The 16,346-nt window shown below is 34.8% G+C and overlaps 1 protein-coding gene across 3 annotated transcripts in view; it reads left to right on the forward strand.

Moving 5' to 3' along the window:
* Pcdh17 (protocadherin 17) overlaps positions 1–9,396 on the forward strand; it is a 98,794-nt gene extending 89,398 nt beyond the window's left edge. For all 3 annotated transcript variants that reach the window (XM_055609759.1, XM_055609762.1, XM_055609760.1), the window contains one exon: positions 4,694–9,396. In XM_055609759.1, coding sequence (XP_055465734.1) covers positions 4,694–5,376 — 683 coding nt within the window. In that variant the 3' untranslated portion in view covers positions 5,377–9,396. The remainder of the gene's footprint in view (positions 1–4,693) is intronic.
* The last annotated feature ends 6,950 nt before the right edge of the window (positions 9,397–16,346 follow it).

Consider the following 16,346-nt stretch of genomic DNA (forward strand, 5'->3'; position numbering starts at 1 on the left):
ATACATATACATATACATATACATATACATATACATATACATATACACATAGGTCCTGTAGTCAAAGGCCTTGTTTTGTCAACATTTGCAAGTAAATGAGGTAGACACTGTGCTTAGATTCTATAGAATTAATCTAAAGAGCACCATGCCAGCTGGAAATAAAGATCAGTGTCTATTTCACTTTTCCCGGCAGCTACTGGGTGTAATGAGAGCTTACATTGGTGGGAAAAGGTAAATTAGAAATTAAAAAAAAAATTAAAATGAAAGTAAAAATGGACTTCTATTTATAGGGTGATCTGCTTGGAAACACTCCAATTTTAACATGTTCTAAGAAAGACTACCAACCAAAGCTGTAATAGAATAGCACTATGCCTTTATAAAGATGTTTACAAAACAGAAATAAAAACGTCTTGTTGGTAGTCACAACACAAAGAAGAGTTCGAAGTACCCATCCCACAGCCTTTGCACTCTAGAACTTCCTCACTGATGTGTGCATACATAGACATGTGTATGTATGTATATATACACACATCAGACTGGGAGATTGAACACATTTATAACCTCTGATGCTGGTATTTTGTGGTTGTTGTTGTTGTTTTCTTATTCTGGAAGCGCTCTGTTTTCTCAGATACAAGAACACACAGATTTTGGAGGTAGCAAGTAAATCTGAAACTAAGGGAAACAATTCTTTGATATCCTCTACCACTTCCCTAAGTGGTAACAAGTTAGTTGCTAGGTATTTGTTTTCATAGGTGTAGCAACTGACACTTTGAAGACAAAGGCATAGGTTTAAACTTATATTTGTGATAAGTTTCTGCCTCTGAGCAACACAGAAAGGAATCATGAAATAGATTCACTCTGAATTAAGACATTTTGGTTGGTTACACAACAGTTTTTCCTTATAGTGGACACACACTCACACACAAGCATGACGTGTTGGGGAGTCACATGAGTTTTTGCAAAATACCTACATTTGACATCACCTAACTTTTTTTTTTTTTTGCTAACCCTTGCTAACTTCAATGTCTTGACTTTTAGTTTTAATGTTCACAGTAGTTGACAGCATCTTTCACTGAGTGTCAGAAGAGCTGTGTATTTTTAATGATTTAGTGACATTCTAAGATTAAAATCACAATATGAAAGCTAAATAATACTGACCTTTTCACTAAGACTGATAAAATCCAATTATTTAAGTATGTGGTGTTTAATTATGAAAATTTAAAGTTAAGTATAGTTAAGTTGTTGATCTGATCACTGGTTTCACACTCATAAGTAAACATTAAAGGTGACAATTAAAATGAAATCTATTAATCTTTCTTTACATTTATATCTTTCTTTATTTCATTGTTTTGTTTTGTTTTTTTTGAGACAAGATTTTACTATGTGCTACACATTGAACTGGCTCTCCTCCTACCTCATCTTCCTGAGTGCTGCTTATATGACATACATATATGTGTGAAGAATTTGGAGTATATATAAAGTAGCTTATAATTCAATCCAGCCAGTCCTGAAATTCATAATTCTCTTGCCTCACTCTTCCGAGTCGTAAGATTGCAGGCATACACTACCACATTCAGCCGAAAATGAATCCTAATACCAGGCGAATGATTGAAGCTACTTGGCTGTCAAGAGGTGTCTCCTTAAATTAGGTACTTAAAATTTCGGACTCTGTGACCTCTATTTGTTAATGTTCAGATTTTTTTTTTTTAATTCCCCAGTTTCTCTCCCACGTATACCTTTAGGGCTCTGCTTTCTTTCCTGGAAGAAGCACATTCTTTGAAAGGATGACCATATTGTATTAAAGCAGGGATGACAATAAGCATGAATTATTCTAGGTAATGTCATCTTAGATGGTAAATGGTATTAGATCATCTCTGTTTTGAGATCTCCTGTTGAGGGCCTCTCTGCTTGTCTAACACATATACCAAATCTATAGCAATACCATATTAATAAACATAATATGCTTCTACATACTCTCCAATTTTTGTAGCTTTATTGTTCTACATCTCTGTTCTTGCCTCCATCCTTTTGAAGACACAGAGAACATCTTGGTTATCTTCTTTTATAACTCTGAAATTTGTTTGAATATTTGGCATTATCTTCTTTATTACACATGCTTAGCTTATTTGAGAGTTGAATTATATGGGATTCGTAAGACATGTGGCTCTTACCCTAGTAGATGTAACCATGTTTTAAATGTGCACCTTTATAACCACCCTCTTCTCCTTTTTAGCCCTCTACTCTCCTTTCCTTCCTCCTTTGCTTCCTCTTCTTTCTTTTCCTTCTTCTTTCTGTCCTTTCTTTTACTATTTTCTCTTTCCTTACTTTCCATTGTTTCATTTTGTCTAATGTGTCTTTCTAGATAATTCTTTTCTGAATATAATCATGCCTCTTTTAACTTTACCTATTCTTACATTTATTTAAGTTCTTTTAGGAAGGCTCCACCCATGAATTTTTACTTGAACTTTGGCAGTTATAGTTTGCTTTATGCTCATAGGTTCTGCTGTTTACACAAAAATTCCATTCGATTTTCCTCACTGTCTGTGAACTGCTGGCGTCAAAATTACAGTCTCATCACAAGGTGCATGGCTTGTAATGTATCATAATCAATACTTAAAATTTGCTCTCCTGGATGTGACACAAAAGAGTCAAATAAAAAGCTGTGGATGTGCAGCAGTGAAGCACAGCGATTTTATGTTGATGGTTTCAAATTCAGGGTCGATTCACATTTTCTTAAATCTGCATTAGTCTATCTCTTTCCCTGACCTTAATCCATGTTGAGTTCATTCAGTGCTGGTTATTTAAAGAGCTGAAATGGAAGTACAGTCAATATTGAAATATAAAACCATGTTGGCATATTTCAAAAAGAGTGTATTGGTTGTAAATCACTTTAAGATAAAATATGTGGCTCTAAATGATACAAAAGATTAACAAAGTCATATGATAGCCATTCAGACAAATCAGACTAAAGAAAATACCCCATACTGAACCTCTGAGAAATTAAAAATAAATTTTAATTTGCATCCTATTTAAATACTCAACAAGACATTCCACAATGTTCTGTGGGTCTTGTCTAGTAGTTCAAGCCCCTCCAACCTCTTAACAAGCTGCCAGTCAGTCTGTTTTACTCTATTGGTACATGATTCAGATCTCTTCTCAAGATTACTGCCTGCTTTACATAATAAATTTAAGAGTGAATAATGTATTTATTCTGGGGAAATATTTCCTTATAAATGGCATGTTAAAATAGATGTAAACAAACTAAATACATTAAAAAGGTCACAAGTATAGGTGATGTATGCAAAGAGTTATCACAATATTTTCTCTTATCAAGGTGCCACTCTGATACTTAATAAAATAATATTATTTCATAGCTCACTTTTGTGTGTGTGTGGTAAAGTAGTTTGTGTGTATGTTTGGTTTGTGGATGAGAAAATCTCTATGGGCTTTAAATATAAAATCAAATGTTTCCCGTGACTTTGAAAAGTTTCCATACAAATCATTTTAAATTTGCTGTTTCCTATGCCAAATACATTGTTTGTAGACTTCTCTTTCCTTGTAGATTACACCAGATATTTGTAGGGATCACCTAGCATCAATTAAAAGGCAAGCCCTAGGGCTCCTAAATGTGTAGGGAATTCTATTCCCATCACTTAGAGGTAAATTGTAAATATCCTCTTCTCCTAGTGAAAGTCCCCTATCTAAAATGCATCATTAAAAAAATGGGAAACAACCCTTCACAGAAAAAAAAAAAAAAAAAGATACAACTGAGAAAATGTAATTTCAAAGACATGGTTGAAAATATTGGAATCAGTAGGAAGTTTCTAGCAACAGTCAACAGCAAAGGCATTTTACCTCATGCTTCCTCATCGGCGTCCTTAAAACGGGAACCATTAAATAATGCTTTATATAGATTGTATGTCACCTGCAAAGAAGTTCTCACAGAAGACATTATTGTTTAGAGTAGAAAAATCATGAAGTGTCATTATTCCGAACTACACCTGTTGAATAAAGTCATTTTCAACTATTTACACTAAAAACAAAAACAGAAAGTGAAGGAAATTGACTACAAGACCCACATGCATATACAATAAAACAGGAAAGTGCCCTTTTGACAAGCTTATTCATAATAAAGTCTGATAGAAAATTCCATTTGTAATGCTCAGTAGGGAAAAAGTCAGCTCCGAAAGGAATCCTTTTGTTTCACAACTGTCACCAAAATAGCAATTACACATAAAATCAGGATAAAATATTTTAAAGCAGCTTAGAACTTATTATGGAAATTGTGTGATCCACTCTTTACCTTATTATTTGATCTAGCGAAGGGAATCCTGACCACTCCTGATGATGCTCACTGTCTGGAGGACCAGTTACATAGAACAAAGACTAAACTCCCCAGGGGATTTGCTACACTGATGCTGTATTCCACTGAGAATCACCCTCCAGCGACCGCTTTTTACTTCTTCCCAGGCTATGGGAATTCGTTAATATCTAGAGAATAGACTTAAATAAAACCATTGTCTCAACAAGCAGGTTTATGCAACCACCCTGAAATGTTTTAATTATTGTTTTCTTTTCCTTTTTAATTAAGAGTCCAGAGGTCAAGCAAGCCAGTGAGAGCTGATCGCAGCCTTAAGTAGAAATGCTAAGGAAACTCTAATGATTGGATTTGCTGTTCTCTTTTGTTTTTCAGAACCGGAAGAGTGCATTAACTGCACAGATGAATGCCGAGTGCTTGGTCATTCTGATAGGTGTTGGATGCCACAGTTCCCTGCAGCCAATCAGGCTGAAAATGCAGATTACCGCACAAATCTCTTTGTACCCACAGTTGAAGCTAATGTTGAGACTGAGACTTACGAAACTGTGAATCCCACTGGGAAAAAGACTTTTTGTACATTTGGAAAAGACAAGCGAGAGCACACTATTCTCATTGCCAATGTGAAACCTTATTTAAAAGCCAAACGTGCCCTGAGCCCTCTCCTCCAAGAGGTCCCCTCAGCATCTAGCAGCCCAACCAAGGCATGCATCGAGCCCTGCGCCTCAACAAAAGGCTCCCTGGATGGCTGTGAAGCAAAACCAGGCGCCCTAGCTGAAGCAAGCAGCTCCTACCTGCCCACCGACAGTCAGTATCTGTCACCCAGTAAGCAACCAAGAGACCCTTCCTTCATGGCTTCCGATCAGATGGCAAGGGTCTTTGCGGATGTGCATTCAAGAGCCAGCCGGGATTCCAGCGAGGTGGGAACTGTGCTGGAACAGCTTGATCACCCCAACAGAGATCTGGGCAGAGAGTCCGTGGATGCCGAAGAAGTTGTGAGAGAGATTGATAAACTCTTGCAGGACTGCCGGGGAAATGACCCTGTGGCTGTGAGAAAGTGAGGGGGGAAAAGGCATTGGCGTTTTCTTGTCTCTTCTGTTGATTTGAAAATGATCCTTCCCAGTGACAACCCATTTTACAGGGATGGAAAAGGACCAATGCTGCTTTAAGGCTTTTAGTGAACATCTGAAGTGCCCACAAGTATGTTCTTTTCACTGCTGTTTCTTTTACAGAAATAACGATGGTTTTGACCAAACTTATATTAGGACAGAATTAATGATGCTTAAGGAGAAACGAGAAGAGAGAGCGAGAAGAAAATGGAGAGAAGAAAATGGAGGATGAGACAAGTTACCTTTTGACAATCTGTTAGGAAGGTATGCAGTGTGAGACTTAAAAGTATTTCTGATCACTCTAAGACTGTCCTCCGAGATTGATGCTGACTTAACTGTTTACCTATAAACCCCATACAAAGCAGGGTCATATTTGTTATCTGTGGTGGATCCCTAGCTGACATCACAGGCTTCTACTGAAAGTCCCGAAAAGACCTTGCAGTAGTCCAAGCTACACCAAACATTAACACATATTTGTGGTAAACATTTCTGTATAAAGTACCTGCCAAGCATATAAACACAAAGACCATTCCATATCATTAGTCAGAAAGCAAAAAAAAAATTATATAATAATAATAAAAGAGAAAAAATAAAACAACAAAACCCTTGGTCATTTGTAAGACACCTCATGTCATATAAAAGTTCAATGTAAAAAGCTATAGTCTGTGTTGTCCTGAACACATGTAGACCTATTCACATCATTAAAGAAGAAAATTTGAATACATAAAAATGTCTATTTAGCATTTTAGTGTCCAACAAAGATATAAATAATGGTGAGTTTGTTTTACATTTGAAGAGTTCTGAATTATGGATTATCATTAAGTAGTAATACTGAGAGAAAATTAACATGACTAAAGTGTTTTATTCATTTTTTTGGACACTAAAATAGCTCAGGAAAGTAAAAAAAAAAAAACAACAAAAAAACTTAGGCATAACAAATCACACGACCATTTAAGTGTGCAGATGTTAGAAGATTCAATGTGTTTACATCAAATGACATATTTTTATTGATTTATTGCAGACTCCGTGCATATGAGCCAAATTGTTGAGTGTATAAGAGCTATATTGTGTATTTTATTAAATTAATATATAGTTGTGTTGCAAAAATATTTGGGCTTATATTGTAAATGGCAAGTGTTGCCTCGGTAGCTGTCGAACTCTATGAGTTTTGTTTTTTCCTGCTTCCTCTTCCCCATGGAGCGTCGGAAGCAGGGCCTCAGAGCAAAGTCTCTTCTTTAATGTCTAGTCTACCAAGTACACCGTACATGATTCTGTTCAAGACGTGTTTGAGTGAGCTGACGGATCTAACCGAAAGGTCAGAAAACCACATGTCAGTCATAGTTCTGTGCAAGTCCATGCTTTGACTAAAGTCATGTTAAATCACAAGAATTACATTTGTACCAATACCTGAAAAATCTTCACCTTGTTTTCAGTAACATAAAGCTTCTGCCTATGTAGATATCATAACATTGGTTGGTTCTCAAAAGTATCTTCAGTGGTTCAGGTGTGTGCACACGTAATATTACTAAACATGGCAAATGTTGTAATGCATGTGTAGTACCAGTGCTGGTTACCTGCATTGAGTACTGTGTTTCAAGAGGTCTGGGTCTTAACAAAAATTGTTTTCCTGTATTTCAGTGCTCTTCTGCCTCTTTTTATTGCTGTTCTTTGAGAACAATACCTATTATTTCATCATTTGGTTGCACCTTTTCTTGTGACATTTAACAGGTTTCCAACTTACTTCCTTATGAGGCTAAGACAATTCTAATTTCAGGAATTTGGAAAAATAAAATTAGCACTCACAGAAGTAGTAGCAGATGGGGAAATGCCTTGATTGACATTTTCCTTCAGCGTTTAAATTTTTTTGGCATTTAACAGCTTCATGGCAAACAGTTTGAGCCCATACCTTGGAAAATGTGGTGCTGAGTTAAATAAAGGCTGTTTGTGCACTGGAGCAGAAAAAAATGATTATTTGCAAACTGGGAGAGAATTCTGTGCCTTCTTTTCTGGCCACCAAACCAGTGTAGAAACAGCATAAATGTCATAAAATCCTTATACTAAAAACAAAAGGAAAAGTAAAACAAACACTGAACTAAATTAAGTTTTATAATTTAAAACAATCTGCTAGAAATATTTCCATCATTTCAGGAAAGTTTTAGATCGTACCTCACTTGCAAAATTGCTTTGGGGGTAAGAATTGATGACTCCCATCAGCCTTATTCTCTTGAGAACTGCATCTGGTTCTTGCTAACAGCCTTTCCACAGCTCTACTCTTGCTTTTTGTTATCCATACATGTTTAAATTGGAAAAGAAGAGATCTTGTACATGTGAAACCCAATTGACACTATATTTTGGACAATTTATGTATCTACAATGTGTTGTCTCTGTTCTATAATGTTACTTCTACCAGGAGACTACAAATTGATTTAGCTTGATAGATAGTTGAACATTGATGGAAAACATTTCCTTTTAGTCTTTCCAAGCTTCGCCTCTCTCTCACTATTCAGATAACCACTTAGTGAAACCTAAAGCAGTGTGCAAATAAATTCAACACAAAGAATAGGTTTATTTTTTAAAACTTCTTAATTCTAAGTAACTAGTTGTTCAATGTATTGTTAAGTGTCTGAAACATTGGAACACCACACAAGTCTCAGAATTGGTTGTGCCAATATGTGAGGGATTGACTCTAAGCTGTCACCAGTGATTTACTAGTGTTAGATGTTTAATACATTATCTGTATTTAGTAGTGATTATTTATTTAGAAGTTGGTGGTAGTTCAAGTCAGGACTCTGAACTTTTATAGTTGAGGGAATCTTGCTTTTATTCATCTCCCTGGGACCTGCCTTTATCACAGAACTCTGGTGCTTGGCTTCCAAAGAAGCCTTTGCGAGGCCAAAATCATATCTTTGGGGAACAATGGCTCTAATGGTAGTACATTATCAGTTAAAATTGAAGGGGTTTCTGTAAATTTAGAATGCTTTATACACACACACACACACAGACACACAAACACACCACATAGACATACATACACACAAGATAAAAAAAATAGTCTTTTAATTCTTTAGACCTATTCAAGCAGAGGAAAACTGTCCACTTTGGGAAATTTTAGTAGAAGAATCCAAACACAAAAAAGGCTTGATGATGAACTGCAAACAAAACATCAGTAATGAAATCTTTTCACCATCAGTTAATAATGAAAATGTTTTCAATAAGTTCAAAATAGTAAAAAATCAGTGTCACACTATAGCACACTATAGTAAAGTAAACATTAAGGACACATATCTTATGTAATTTCAAGCAAGGTTTCCACATTGTTTCTTTACCCAACAAACTTATACTTTTTGCAAACAGCATACAAAAGAAAGTACCTTTGATTCACTGCATTACTGGGAGAGAAATTGATTGTTCCTTTCCCTAAATTAACTGAGCTCTTGTAAAACATGACTTTCCTTTTAAGGATGTAGGCACTGTTCAAATTAAAAAAAAAAAAAGTGGTACCATAAAAAATGGCCATGTAGTAATGAGCAGTATGCTTTATGAGAGCCAGGTTAAAAGCTGTTTGTTGTCTAATGGAGTGGAAGTTCCTGGGGTCAACAAATAGAGCAAGGACTAGGATAATATATGCCTACTCATTATTGTCTAATTATATTCTTTTGACAAGAGACAGCATTTATCAGAGCATTAATTCCATGAGAGTTTTGGCTATCAAGATGTGTTGATTTGAAACATAATTGAATGAGACCTGATTAAAGTCTGACTCTCCTGGCCCCAGTGTTTTTGCAGGTTAACTATTTCCATTTATCAGTACCATCACTTCATAAGTTTCTTCGTTGCACCAGTGATTGGTGAACAACGACAACAAAAACAAAAGCAGCATACATTGTATGGATTTATCTCAACGCTATTGTTTAATGGCTGTGTTTCATGTGACCTGTCTGGAAAATGAGGACTCCGAATAAAAGCTATTACTAATAGTGCTGTTGCCTTCCCTTGAATTCATTAACACAGAAGTGATGCATTCTACACTGCACACCACAAGAACCCTAACTACAATTATTTTATTAATAATATCATTAGTGTCTAACAGAAGTAAACATTCTTTCAAATATCATGGATAAATGTGCTAGTCATATAATTACCATGAAGCCATGACCTATGAATTCTTACATTCAATTATTTACATTTGGTGTAATAGTAATCTGATATAAGATCCCAAAATTATTCAGATAAGTCACATCATAAAATTCCTCACTGTCTCATATGTGTGATGAAGGTACCTGTTTGTAAGAACATTTTCAGTAAGTATATGTTTATTTATGCTTTAAAAATTGTTAGTCACTCTTACCATTTCAGCAAGCATTTATTGAAATCATATAATGTGTTTGGCTAACTAGCAAATATACCCAAAAATATACTGTGAATGCAGAATGTTGTCTGGGTTGCAGTCTGCTGGTAGAAACAACTGAACAAGTTTTAATCCACACAGCTCCTCAAAGGCTATATTTGATTACTCTTGGATTTTCTTAGTTACCCCATACACCCTGTGTTTTTTCAAATTCCCAACATATGACACCTTTAAAAATTTATACTCACATAAAATTTTCTCTCATAGATAGTCTTGTTTTATTTTTTATGACATTATCAACAGTGTGTGTTGGATTAATTAGACTTATTAGCACAGCTTAAATAATTTTACCTGTCCAAATTTTGGTTCATTTCTATGTTATACTTCTTGTTTCAATGAACATTAGGTAGATTCTATAGTATCTATAGAGTTCTAATGTATAGAGAAAGCAGGAAGACAATTACAATTTACATGCAGAACCCTTAGAGTTTGTACTTGGGCAAGACCTACGAGCACAGGAATTGACCTGCTCTTTCATAAGAGTACCAAACACTGTTAACCTAGTGTGCTGTCTGCTGCTTTCAGCAGCCTTATCAGGCCACAGAGGAAGACAATGCAGCCACTCCTGATGAGACCTAACAGACTAGGATCAGAAGAAAGAAAAGGAAACCCTCCCTACCAGTGGACTTGGGGAGGGGAGAGGGAACTAGAGGGAAGATACAAAGTAAATAAAGTATAATTAAAAATAAAAAATAATGGAAAAAGTGAACAAATTGTAATAAATAAAAAAATAAATGAATAATATATATATATATATATATATATTATACCCATATATATATGGGTAGATCAAGGCACTGCTAAGTTAGTCCTGTGGATCATGTGACCAAGGTCAAGAAACACTGCAGCCATTTAGATGAAGAGCCCTTTCTGGCTATGACAAAATAAGGAGGAGATCATGAACACACCTTATAGAAAAGACTCAGTACAGGTCAATGAAATGTTGAAGTTCCAAAAATGTATATATATATATATATATATATATATATATATATATATATATATATGAGCAAAAGGTACAGTTACTTGACAGTTCTAAGGAAAATAACTATTAAAACCCAGTTTATAGTGCCACTATGGGACATAAAAGTATAGTTACCAGTGAATAAGTTGCCTTCAAATCCATTACCTACTTTGAAGATGGCAGCACAAAACTGTGGAATCTATGTGCTGGTTCATCACCCATTGGCTTATATATAGTTACTGTCTATCTATCTATCTATCTATCTATCTATCTATCTATCTATCTATCTCTATCTATCTATCTATCTTGTGTTTTGAACAGAACAGTTCATCTTGAAAAGAACAAATTCCTATTTCATCTACTTTCACATATATATATATATAAACTTATAAATATAAGCTTAAATAATATAAATATATAACATATATATAATATATAATATATAACATATATATAATAAGTTTATATGTATATAAACTTATATATAATATATAACATATATATAAAATAAGTTTATATGTATATATAAACTTATTTTTGAACCCAGTATCTTAATTTTTGTTATATTTTAAGTTTGTTAGCTTCTTAAAGTAACATTATTCATTTTTTTTGTTGTTGTTTTTGTTTTTTGATTTTGTTTTCCCTAGACAGGGTTTCTCTGTTTAGCCTTGGCTGTCTTGGATTCACTTTGTAGACCTAGCTGACCTCAAACTCACAGAGATCCTCCTGCCTCTTCCTTCCAAATTTGTGGGGTTACAGGCATGTACCACCACTTCTGGCTTCAACATTACTTAAAAGAGGTAAAATACACATTTTGAACTGTGTTCCATTTTTTTTTTTTTTCAAAACTTGCCATACTCTGCTGAAGCAATTGATATTTGTGGGAATTTATATGAAAATTATTCTTACCTCTTTCATGATTGACCAGTGCAATAATTATGCAGACCTTATTAGCTGTGGGTAAATTCTGGCTCTACAACACTTTCTGTGTTACAAAGGTTTATAGAATTAAGTATTCACAAGTAGCTCCAAAACAACAACGCACATCCAAGAAGAGCTAGCTAGGACATCTGGCACTCACCTAAAGCAGATATCTAATTTGAGCGCCCAGTTCATATTCTAAAATCTTGCACTATTTTGTCTTCTCTAGAATGCTCAATTTATCATCTGAAACTTTCTTTTTTAAATTATGCAGCTAATATGAATTTCCTTTTAATGCTTCCATTTTCTTAGTGAATAGTTTGAAAAGCAGAAAAGTTATTTCAGTCTCCAAGAAAACTTAAAAAAAAATGCATATTGTGAGAATCATGAGCATCATGCTTGTCTTGAGCTAAGTGTGGAGGTACATGTCTGTAATCCCAGTACTACTAAAAAGGTGAGGAAGTAGGCTCATGACTACCAGGCATTTCTGCAATATTCAAGACTGTGTGTGTGTGTGTGTGTGTGTGTGTGTGTGTGTGTGTGTGTGTGTGATAGTGTTTGAAGGTAGAACATTGAATTATTTCTGTCTCAACATTACCCTCTTCTTTTCATTGTTATCTTTAGTTTTTCTCAAATCCTATTTTACATCTACAAAATGGAATTTAAAAGACAAAAGGACATGTTTTTCTAGAATTTTGCAACATGCTTTTAAAAGACATCAGAACAAAAATTACTGGTAATGGTGAATTGTCATCTTTAAATAGTATTATATGACTTTGATGTTATTATTGCTCACCAGCCCCAACTGATACAATATCAGTTTTCTAGTGAATTTAGTACACACTCACTTGGAAAGAATTGTGCAGATGTTAATTTAATTTTGTTAAGTCATGAAATTTGCATATGCTTAACTAATAAGATCATTAATTGATTTCTCTTTATATATTTTTCATTATTATTATTAATTTATTATAATTTATTCACTTTGTATCCCATCTGTAGCCCCCTCTCTCATCTCCTCCTGGTCCCATCCTTCTTTCTTCTTTTCCCCCTATGGCCCTCCCCTAATCCACTGATAGGTGAGGTCCTCCTCCCCTTCTATCTGACCCTAGCCTAACAGGTCTCATCAGGATTTCTGGATCCTCTTTTTTGCCAGGATGAGTTAATCAAAGAGCAGGCAACTGAGTTCATGCCAGTTACTGTTCCTGATTTCTTAGAAATGATTCTAAAATATTCTATAATATTCTAATAATATAAAAATACACATATACCATATGTGTAAATGGATGAGAATTTGAGTATTTAAAAATACACTAACATAAAAGAACAGAGGGTGAGCCAAGCAATTCTGATATAGGTAAAGGGTTCCTAACACATTTGGACTTGACTTTCTTCCCCAACACGGGCTCTATGTTACAGTTTGAGACTTTTCAAAGTTCATTGGAGTTTATCAAAAAGTAAGTTGGTTTGATTCTAATTAATAAATTAAAATTTAGTTAATCTAAATTACTCACAGTAATTGTCTTATTCTCAAGAGGACCAATTATTCTATTGTTCATTTATTGTTAATTTATTACCATATATTTTTGAAATATAGATTAATTGGATCAGATGTGACATTCATTAACTTCATTAGTCAGTTAAATTATCTAAATATTCTTAGGTTACATTTTAATGTTTTTCTTACACCTATCTTTTAAAGCATAGTAAATCTAAAAACATAAGAGAATTTTCAGATTTAAAATTTTTCTTTTAAAAATCTGATTCATACCAGTTGCATTTTGTGAAATATTAAATGAACAACTTGTAACATTTGTAAACTCTGTCTTGAGTGATTATGTTATTTTCATCTTTATTTCATAGCTTTCTCTAAATAGTAGCTGAATGCTCCATTATCTTTATAAGTCCATATGTTGCAAATTAATGTAGAGTTACTAAAGACTTACTTTCTGATTATAATCAGTGGAAAATTTCCAATTCACTTTTTTGGACCTATGTGAAAACTAGCAATGATTTTGAAACTCCCACATGGAGTGTTTAAATTGACAAATGCAGCATAGTTTCTAACAGGCAGTATACAAAGAGAAAGTAGGTCAGAAATAGGAATTTTTAAAAAAATATGTAGTTTTTAGTACTTCCCTGGAAGACTGAATAAGCAGTTAGAAAATGAATTATATTACTATATCATCAGCGATTCCTTTGTATTAAGAAATCCTTTCATCATGTTAAAATGATTGACATTGATTGAAGATAAGTAAAGATCCTCTGTGACTGTTATGATTGCTCATCCTACACATCTTCCTTAAACAACTTCATTGTTTAAATATTATATATACTCCATATATTTCATTTTCATGAAAGTGTAAAATTTACTTTGCTCATAAACCAGGGGAGGAAAAGAAATGAATGAGTGGGTCAAAAATGGCTTCTCATTTTGGAGAATGTGCCATTCCCAACTTAGTTCAACACTTATATATGGGACATGCTTTGTATATTTTGGCAATATGGGACAACACACATCAACTTAGTGTCATTTCTACCTCTATATGATTACAATCGATTGACAAATTGAGACATTTATAAAATTCTAAGTGTAGTTGATGCTATGTGAGAAATGAAAGTTACAGTAGCTTAGAAAAGAGAGACATTGAAACAGAAATAGTTTCAGCTAAAAATCTCAAAGGGGAAGGAGTAGTAACAGCTTCCCAGGGACAACAGCATTTGAGCTAAGCCTTGAAGGAAAGAAAGAACTTTGGCAGCAGGTCTGTATAGGAAATGCGTCTGGACAAAGAGGCAGGTGTGTGCAAAGACATAAAAATAAACTCAGAATAATTTCTGATATGAAAAGTAGAAACGATTGGAGACCTATGTTAGATCAAGTTAAGATAATTCAAATGTAGAGCTTAGGAGATGGCCTCAGCAATGTCTACTGTAAAGGTGAAGAGATGTAAGGACAACTGAATTAGCATTACTGGCTACAAGAATTCTGCGGAAGTCCTGCCAAGAAGGATGTGAATTTGGGAAAATAACACTAGGACAGCTTGCTGCTGCCTGGTGATCCATTCTTTGTAAGATGCTGCCTAATAGCACCTTGTACTTGGGTCTGGTCCAGCTATTGAGAGGTAGTGCCAGCTCTGCTGAATCTTGAAATTCTCAGCTCCAAGCAGAGTATTTATGTCTGTTTCCAACTTCCCAGAAATTATTCTTCCTTTAAAATCTGTAATCATTTTTGATGCTTTGGAAAGCAAGATGAAGGTGAAAATCAAGGGTATGGATGTCTTCCATCCCTGGAATGGTGACTTTTTAATTAATATTCCTGGATTCTCTAAGCACCTTCTGGAATGTAGTGCATGAATTCTTCCAGGTAGACTAATTCCAATAATTGCTCCTGTTGCTACCCCAGCCTCTTCATGATGACAGAAGTGGCCTGTCACAGTCCCCCTATTACATTTCGCAAATATACTAACATACATATTTCAGGCCCTAAAATAAAGCTTCAATGAATTTACATTGGTAATTTTAAAATGGAACCATTTCCCCCTCATTAGACATGGTATTTGACCATGTCTAATGACAATGTTTTGTTAAGTTATAATGGTATATTCGTTCACTGTTGGCATCTACAAGTTAGAAGATACAGAAGTCATTAAATATTCTACAATATTCATGATGGCTATCTACATATACACAGGAAAAAAAATACCCAAAGTGCCCAGTTTAAGAAACTACGTGTATGATATAAAATGATGTATTTAAAAAAGATTAAAAAAAAGCATGCAACTCTGGGGTGAAGACGTTTGTTCTCGAATGTTAATTAGATCGATTAGTCTTCCTTCAGAGTTTGGATACGATTATAAATTCGTTAGCACCAAGGAATTCTCTGCACTGTCCTCTTTGGCAACAAGCAGGTCCAGTGTCTTTCTCCAACTGACAGCCTTATCCCCAGCTCTAGTAAGTGCCAGTGGTCAACAGAGTGAAAAAAACTGTTGCTTTGCCTGTTTTTAATCTGGCTAAAGGGGCTTAGAGCTCATACCCTAAGGTGGAAGAGAAGTCCTCAGCAGCCAAGGTGGAGAACAGAGTCTGGCTAGGGGACCATCTCAAAGGTCTAATCTTATAGTTCAGCTTCTGTGACCTTCTTTTATCCTCAGAACTAATCTCACTCCTACTCATTCCTGCATGTGTGTGTGTGTACATGCACGTGTGTGTGTGTGTGTGTGTGTGTGTGTGTGTGTGTGTGGTGTGTCTCTGCCGCCATTAGGATTTGTGGAAGCCACATAACCAAAGGGTGATGATATGAAATGAAGATGAGACAAAGACCTTATTCATGCAAGAGTTAGTGACCATATATAGGCTTGATATCATACAATGGATGAGTTTATTGATCTTCTAGGCATCTCCCAGCCATAAGTACTAATTTTAGTTCTTTCAAAGTAATACATGAAATGCCAAAAAATGTCAGATTGACATTCTAAATGAGGTTAGGGGAAGGTGAGTGCAAACAGTTTCTCAAAAGTCTTATTTCTTTTGACACATAATCTGTTTTACCCATCTGTAATGCAGAGTAGGTGGTTCCAATGCACATTTTATGAATTTGAACTTGAAATGACTCTACTTTTAAAATAATAATGG

This window comes from Psammomys obesus, unplaced genomic scaffold (assembly GCF_907164565.1).
Source record: "Psammomys obesus unplaced genomic scaffold, mPsaObe1.curated_primary_1811, whole genome shotgun sequence".
Taxonomy (NCBI): Eukaryota; Metazoa; Chordata; class Mammalia; order Rodentia; family Muridae; genus Psammomys; species Psammomys obesus.